The sequence below is a fragment of the Melanotaenia boesemani genome, chromosome 6 (genome assembly GCF_017639745.1).
Source record: "Melanotaenia boesemani isolate fMelBoe1 chromosome 6, fMelBoe1.pri, whole genome shotgun sequence".
NCBI classification, from domain to species: domain Eukaryota; kingdom Metazoa; phylum Chordata; class Actinopteri; order Atheriniformes; family Melanotaeniidae; genus Melanotaenia; species Melanotaenia boesemani.
In genome coordinates, this window is record NC_055687.1 from 16,993,278 (window position 1) to 17,001,372 (window position 8,095).

Below are 8,095 nucleotides of genomic sequence, written 5' to 3' on the forward strand. Positions count from 1 at the left end.
CCTCAGTCATGATATTTCAAAGTCTATTAAAAAAGAAAAAAGCTATAACAGTCTAACAATTTGTGGCGATACTTTTATAGTTTCCTTTAATTATTCATTTATCCTTTTACAAACTTTTTGACACGTCTAAAAGTTAACAACAAGACAATATTTATGCCAACATAATATATTTATTTTAACATGTGTATAGTTAGTCACTAAAAACTCTCTTTGGCTGTACACATCTTAAAACATGGATGTTTCACCGCTATTGGTCTCTAATAGAAATTCACTAACAAAAGTAAAACAAATTAAAAAGTTACTGAAAAGTTAGTCGCAACCAAAACACTGCAAGCATGAGTATTTACACATAGATGTAAGTGGATTAAAGTGGAGGGTTAAGGGAACATCTGAAGGAAAGAGGGAAAAAATACAAAGGCTATATTTTAATAAAAGACAAAGGAAGTGTGGATACATATATCTGACTTCATTGTTTCAGTGGTTCATAGTGGATAAGACGCATTGCATTCTCATTTTCAATGACTCCTTTTATGAACTCTCCTTCAGCCAGTCGTTCTAAGAAAAAGAAAACAGAAAGGAATGTTAAACTATAGAAGAAATGGTGAATGAAATAAGCAAGAAAGGAAAATGAAGTAAAGAAAGGTTTTAACAAGGACTCTGAATCTGGTCTTATCTAATTTGTGTGTGCACAGCAATATGCAGCTTAAATGTCATCTAAGGTTGCATGGCAAATGCAATTTATATATATAATAAATACTACATAACATAAGCTATATAAAAAGGGCAAATGAGACCACAGTGGATTTATTTATTCAATTTTTGTAAAAGCCAAAAAAAGAGGAGAATACTAAATGTCTTCTTTCCAAGATGTTAGAACATTTGGTGGTGGTGAGTAGAAAAGTAGAAAAAAGGAAGATTAAAAATAAATAAATAAAAAATATATATATGTATATATATATATATATATATATATACTTCAAAATTTTGGGCTTTTACGCTTGCATAACATCTATCTATCTATCTATCTATCTATCTATCTATCTATCTATCTATCTATCTATCTATCTATCTATCTATCTATCTATCTATCTATCTATCTATCTATCTATCTATCTATCTATTCTGCAGTCTGCAGAACAAAAACATACACAGAAGTTTAATTGGGACGATAAATTATGATACCTAAAAGTAAAAATAATGAGCAATTCTTCACAATTTTCTCTAATATGTAATATGCCTCTTACCATTGTCTTTCTTATCAAAAAATGCCCACAGCTTGTTGGCTCTCTTCTCGGGTGTGTTCTCATCCTCTGGTAGCTTCTTTTGCTCCTCAGCTGGGATCAGCTTAAAAATGGCCTGAGAGAGAGGGTTGGACAGAATGAAGACAAAAGTGCGGCATTACTTCTTTCACTGAACAATTCTGAACAGCTGCTTAAAACACAGAGGAAATGTGGGCAAGACAAAAGTATGTAACCTGTAAAACTTTGTCTTCTGAAGTTGAAGTGTTATAAATTTCTGACATTAACATGAAAAGTACAAGCCACAACTTTTTCCTGTAAACCTTACTTCTGCCATAGGTCAGTGTACTTTGTGAAGTTTAGCTGGACATAAGCAACTTGCCTACAGTTAAGTCAACAATCAGTAATCCCCTCCTGCTAACTGATAACCCTGCCAAAGTGCTAAACATTTTAAACAGAATTTCTGAGAAAAATTTTAAGACATTTGTGTCCTTTTATCTTTAGAGATTGTCAGTCTGAAATGCGTCACTTAAAATCCAGCTGGTTGAAAATTACTAAATGACTGTACACTTCAGGTTCAGGCCTTTAAGTGTGTGTCCCGCTTAGAGAGGAAGCACTTATCTCCCACATTTAAGACACATAGATTAACATGGATTAGTGCCAAGACTCAGGCCACAGGCCAAACACCGAGATGTCATGTCTTCTCTCCTTCCAATCTTGCCTTCTCTGATCTTGTGGCTTGTATAGTTTAAATTGTGAGATTGTAGACATGGTGACCTATAGATCACCTTGTTATGTGATATCTATCGACACAAAAATGCTGTGAGGTTATGGTCAGTTATAAACACAAAACAAAGCCGTGTCAAGTAGCCCTGTATATGTTGATTATTAGTCTGCCCATTCAGTGTCTCCCTCCTTTTTCTTTCCACACATAGAACAAGTCAAATGTTTTTTGTTTTTTTGTTTTTTTTAAATTGGGAATGGAGCTTCCTTTTTGACCTGAAAAAGAAACCTGTTGCTTATGTGTGAATCTGTTTCAAGTTTATGGCTGTGTAAGTATGAAAATGCAACTATTTTATGCGGTGAATGTAAACAGAATGCTTTTGGACTCTGTCCAGTTGGCCAGGAAATAAATCCCATTACAATTCAAGCTGGATTCTCCGCTGATCTTCCTAAACCTCTTACAAATCTTTATCATTTGTCTTAAAACGGAATATAGGGACCTTTGCAACCTTAATCAAACTGATTATATGAAAACAATGGATGATCTTTCTCAGAGTACCGTATACACGCCTAAAGCTCATGGGTGAAAAAAACTCACATGGATTAGACTCAGGATGACTGTTAGATACTCTTACAGGTGGAGTTCAAGCCTGGCCTTACTAAAGAATATGACTGCCTATGCTGTCTGAGTGCTAAACCTATAATCACAGAGATTATCAGGAGGTCAAATAGAAAGGCTAATTGAACTGACAATCACGACTAAGATCTACATACCAGGTAAGGGATCGTCAATTTCCACATAGCAGCACCATAGTTATAGTGGACTGAACAGAGGACAGCCAAATAAGTAGCTGTAGCTTCCCGTGTAACCAAAAATAAACCTCATAACCTTCACATTATTTAAACACAAGACTGTTGTGTTGGATTACATTACATCTAACACAGCAGCTTTTTAAACCTGGTTATATTTTCTTTTCACTTAAAACCTGAAACCATTTCTTTATTACATAAGCAAGAAGATATTCTGATGTGATTCATTTGGATACATAACTATTATATTTCGAGATACTTTGTCCTGGTTGGAGTACCTTTAGGGTGACAACTGTTTGAACACTAAAACTATCTAATAGTAACTTGTAAGAGAACAATATAAAGCTTAAATCAGGGAAACACTTAACCTATTTCTGAAAAGGGTGATTATTAAATTAGACTTACAATCACATGTCTGACTAGTAACAACTTCTCATCTTTTAACTTGTATCACTACCAAACCACCCTTACTTGGCAGATCTCTTTCACTTCTGTCTTGTTGATGTATCCATTCTTATCTACATCAAACAGCGAGAAGGCCCATTCCAGTTTCCGGGTAGTCTTCCCAGTGGAGGTCATGTGCAGTGCAATGATGTACTCCTTGAAGTCCAACGTGTTGTCATCGTTGGTGTCAAAGGAGCGAAACACATGTCGTGCATAGCTCTTGGCATCAGCTTCAGGGAAGAAGCGGGTGTAGATCTCCTCAAACTCTTCTGGTGTGATGCGTCCTGTGGGACACTGCTTCTGAAAGTTCTCATACCACTGGCAGATTTCAGTCTCGGTAAATTTGGTGCTAAGCTTCAGGTCCTCCAGGATCTCCTTTGATATTGCGCTGCTGGTGGTATTTCCCATGGCAGTTGTTCTTCTTGTCTCAGTAACCTGTTAAATTCCCTGGCAAGTATTTGCCACCTCAACCCTTCAGATGCTTTCTTTTACTGTACTAAATGATTATCCTCTCTGTCCAAAATATAGTTTTGCTTCTTCTTTTGATCAAGATGCTGTTAAAAGAAATGTGATATGTCACTTGTCTCTAACGAAAGCTTGAAATTATCAACAAGTGCTAAGTGAATATTATGATGACTTCATAAGAAATCTTACCGGTGTGTTGAGTGGGCAGATGAAGAACTGAAAGTCTGTCTTGACTGTTACACAGAGACAGATAAGGTGGACAGTGGGAAACACCCTTACGGGAGGTGACTGGGTTAATTCTGTTAATGCGGGATTTAAGGTGGATGAGTGTTTGACTAAAATGAACCTGCAATCCTAATTTCCTCTGTTAGGTCTGGAAGTCTAGAAAGATCTGCAGTATGTGTGTGAAATATGAAATTCCAAACATAATGGAGATTTCACCATCTGCAGTATAAATTATCATTAAAAGATTGAGAGAATCATGGGAATGAATGGACGTGGATAAGGGTGAAAACCAATACTGAATGGCAGTGATATGACAAGCAAAAAACTTGCAGAAACAAAATCTGGAAACACTGGTGGGCATTTAAGATGGACTGAGATGAGGTGGAAAACAACCATACGGTCAAATAAATAAAAAACTCTTCATGGAAACATGGATACTGGGTCCTTTGGATAGAACAAGAGAGGAATCATCCAGTTTATCAACAGAGTTAAAAAACCAGCATCTGTGATGATATGATGGTGCATTAAAGCATGAGGGTCATATCTGTGAATACCCCTTTATTGTAAACAATAATAAAATAACAATATGTGCCAAAAACGCAACGCATGCTGCCATTAGGGCAGCATATTTTTAAGAGAAAAGTACTTTGGTTATTTGAGTAAAAACAATGCATAACGACATCTTTTCTTCTTTTTTTTTTATAATAGCACGACTCTGCAGTAAAAATCCAGATGCTAAACTGGGCTTCTTCAGTTCAGACTTGTCACTCTCTGAAGACATTTACTGAACTGTTGAACTGTTCAATAGCCAAAATCCCGAAGGGATAATTGATCCATTTTATTTTATCTAGCAAAAGATGATACATCAAACAAGCATGTTGAAACATTTACTTGCAAAGCTCTCATTTGTCTCCTCAAATACTGCAATTTTATATATATATAAAGTCTCAATTTAATATAATTATATGAATAATATAAAATTTAAAATAAGGTTTGGATGACTAGCAAATCCTTGTATTTATTTTGCTCTTTTAACACAGTTCACCATGTCCCAACACTAGTGCAATAAAACACCTTCTTGAAACCAAGACGTACTGGAGTGCCACAACATCACAAACCTAATTTATAGCTTGTTAACTAGCTAACAGCAGATGTGCTCTGGGAGGCTCTGTAAACACACCCTAAGGCGAGATTTTAAAGCTAGCTTTAAGTTCTCCAGCATTGTGTTTGCTATTTCAGTGACAACTGACATCTAATTCCTGACTACCATCTGTCCAGGCAGTTTAGCTCATTGCGGCTCACCTGTATCTCCAATCCCATCTTTGCCCCTCTCACTATCATCACTACCATCCCTCTCTGTGCGTGACCTCCTTCCTGTCCTATATGAGCTACGGTGTCGCCCATGTTTTCATCCGTCTCCACGTTGGATTTGTGGTTGTGAACAATATTTTTATGCTTCTTCTTCCCAGTTCAGTATTTGTTGGTTGGAAGCCAAGTTGTGTGCAGCACACTGATGATTTCACCGATCATCTCTTCATTCCCTCTAACGTCTTTCGTTTTATTTTCAGCTATCACCTTACATGATGGATCATGATAATAATCAGCAGGTCAAGCTGTCTTTGTCTGACACATTTCCACCATCAAGTCTGCTTTGCTTAGACTGAAAGTATTACCTTAATTATCCTTTACAGACTAACATAGAATGGAGGTGGAGCTGTTTTACCACAATCCTAGATGAATAAACACCTAAAACACTAAAGAAAAAAGTTCAGCAACATGATATTACAATATATATAGAAGTTGACTAGACTGTTGGATAATCGTTCATTATCTTTTGTATTTTTGGGATGTGTTTTGTTCCATAAATATGCTCACTGAGTCCATGTATTGGATTACTCCTGCTCCGCCCCATACACTTAGCCTATTACCATCATCTTTATCCTGTAAGTGCGACGGCCAAAAGAATTACCCCCTCCTCTCCGGCAAACAATCCCATACATGTGACATGTACCCTGGGCTGGACTCATGGCTGGCAGTTGAATAAATGAGGATTTGTGGCTTAAAATATTTTCCTGAATGTGAAAAATGTCAAGTATGTCTAACATCTAAGCACACTGACCACTCAGAGTAAAAAGTGAAGTAGTAGTTTGTCTTAATGTTGTTTAAAAACATGAAAATGGATATGTACTTGTTTTTTTTTTGTGCGGGGGTGTTGACAGTTTAAACTTAAACTGTGGAGGTTAAAGTTCAATGGGAGTAGACGTCAATCTAAGAAGACCTAATTAGATTGGTGGAAACAACCTTATTGGCTGCACAGGATTATTCCTAATTAATGGAGCTGGTCAAGCTTCCCCTGTGCTTCAGTAATGGCTGTAAAATCCCAGGACTGATATAAACACCATAAATCTGCCACATAAATCAGTTTGTCACTACTTGTGGCCTGATCAGCTGTTATGTCTTGCATGCATTGTGAGACTTGAATCTGTTAATGGTGACTGATGAGGGAATCAGACTGAAAACTGTGCTCGCATTTCAAAGTGAAGGAGATCAGTACAGGTCAAAGTTTCAAAATGTAAGAGGTCTGAGGAAATACTTTTCAAATTACCCACTGCTAGTGATAGATGGAGGAATGCAAACACACTGAACTAGACAATGCTTTTAAAAAAGGACAAATCACTTCTTAACCAAAACAATGCCTTTTGGGGCGCACCACAGATTTTAAGAGTGAAAGCAAGAGGAAAAGAGGAAGGGAGTTGTTTCAAGATAAAAATCTGTTAATGGGTCATAATGACACATAATGACAGATGAGAGCTTCCTACTAAACACAAGGAAAGAGAGGAACAAACAAACTATGGCAACAATCTTGGTGTTTGCATCCACCATTTTGTAAGACCTCAATCAGGCAATATATGTGAGGACTTGGGTGTCTGCTCCCATTTCTCCTCGAGAGAAGGTCAGCAGCAGCTTCAGCCAAACATTTGCCAATGAAGTTGAGATTTTAAAAAGATGCATTGCTGAGCTCATGGGACCTTCATGTGAAAGTTTCAGCTGAGACCTGAACTCGCAAACTGATTCAGAGGTGAGTACCGCTGCACTTTCTGTGTGCAATTTGATTTGGCTTTAAAACTTCAAATATGAGTCTAAAATCCTGATGTGGCAATAATATTGTTATTTATGTGAATTTGTACAGTTAGCAAGTCTCTTTCATAATAAGTTCTGTTAAACTAATTCAAACATCACGACATACGGCCAAAAATATCGTATGAAGAACTTGTTAAAGCGATAAATACCTGGAAGATTTATCTGTATTCGAATTGGAATCTAATTAAATGTTTTTTAAACGGGACCTGTTGTGAGTCAGTTATCACATACTATACATGTGTAGTTGAACTTTGATAATACCCACTTCATTGTTAACTGTGGTGTGGATCTCAAAGCTTTAAACAATACAAAATGGATGTATATATATATATATATATATATTTGTATTTATCTTTTTATTAACGGGACTATGTGTCATGTTGTAGGACTAAAGTGGAAACAGCCATGGCAGCCCAGATGGAAACTCTCAATCCTTCCGCTTTAGCAGATGTCTCCACTACTGTTTCATTCGACTGCAAGCCTGAGACAGTGACCTTACCCACTGGAGTTGTCTCAGTGGCAGGTATCACTGTGGTGACTGGGGGTGTTGAAATGTCCTGGGGATCCTGTATGCTGGCATTTGGCTTCTGGGGAACTCTCATCAGCTTCAGCTGCATATCTGTGGGGCTGTGGGACCAATTTAACCAGTTAAAAGGGGGAACTTCGCACTTGCTTGAGCTTGGATTTTGGATTCTAGCTCTCAGTTTTGTGGTGATGGCAAGCGTGGCAGCGTTTCATCTCCTGACTAAGAAAAGGAGAGAGGTTAGACGACAGGAGAGAGAGGACGGAAAACAAGTTCTTGTAGAGAGCGAGAGGAAGATTAAAAAAGTCACAGTATAAAGGAGCTCTGATGGCAGAATTTGAAATAAAGTAAAGACAAAATCATGTATGAATTTTTCTGTGTGTAACACATGTAGATGCAGCATCTTATTCCCATTTACCTCTAACTGTTTCAAAAGGCTTTCACTCCATATCAGCAGCACTCCAGACCTCCTGTTTTGGACTTTATCTTTAGTCTGAGCTACGCAGAAATGCAGCTCCTGTTTTTC

The 8,095-nt window shown here is 37.2% G+C and overlaps 1 protein-coding gene across 1 annotated transcript; it reads right to left on the bottom strand.

The window, feature by feature from the left end:
* Positions 1-308: 308 nt before the first annotated feature.
* On the bottom strand, positions 309-3,672 carry rcvrn2 (recoverin 2). The gene is made up of 3 exons (XM_041986842.1): positions 3,243-3,672; positions 1,245-1,356; positions 309-555 (listed from the first exon to the last, which is right to left on the bottom strand). The coding sequence occupies exons 1-3, from the start codon at positions 3,621-3,623 to the stop codon at positions 467-469; spliced, it is 582 nt and encodes a 193-aa protein (XP_041842776.1). The 5' UTR covers positions 3,624-3,672; the 3' UTR covers positions 309-466.
* Between the last annotated feature and the right edge of the window lie 4,423 nt (positions 3,673-8,095).

Coding starts and splice junctions, on each gene's coding strand:
- rcvrn2 (XM_041986842.1), bottom strand. CDS start 3,623: ATGGGAAATACCACCAGCAGCGCAATATCAAAGGAGATCCTGGAGGAC. Junction 1,357..3,242: donor AAGTGAAAGAGATCTGCCAA/GTAAGGGTGGTT, acceptor CCTCTCTCTCAG/GCCATTTTTAAGCTGATCCC. Junction 556..1,244: donor TTTTGATAAGAAAGACAATG/GTAAGAGGCATA, acceptor TCTTTTTCTTAG/AACGACTGGCTGAAGGAGAG.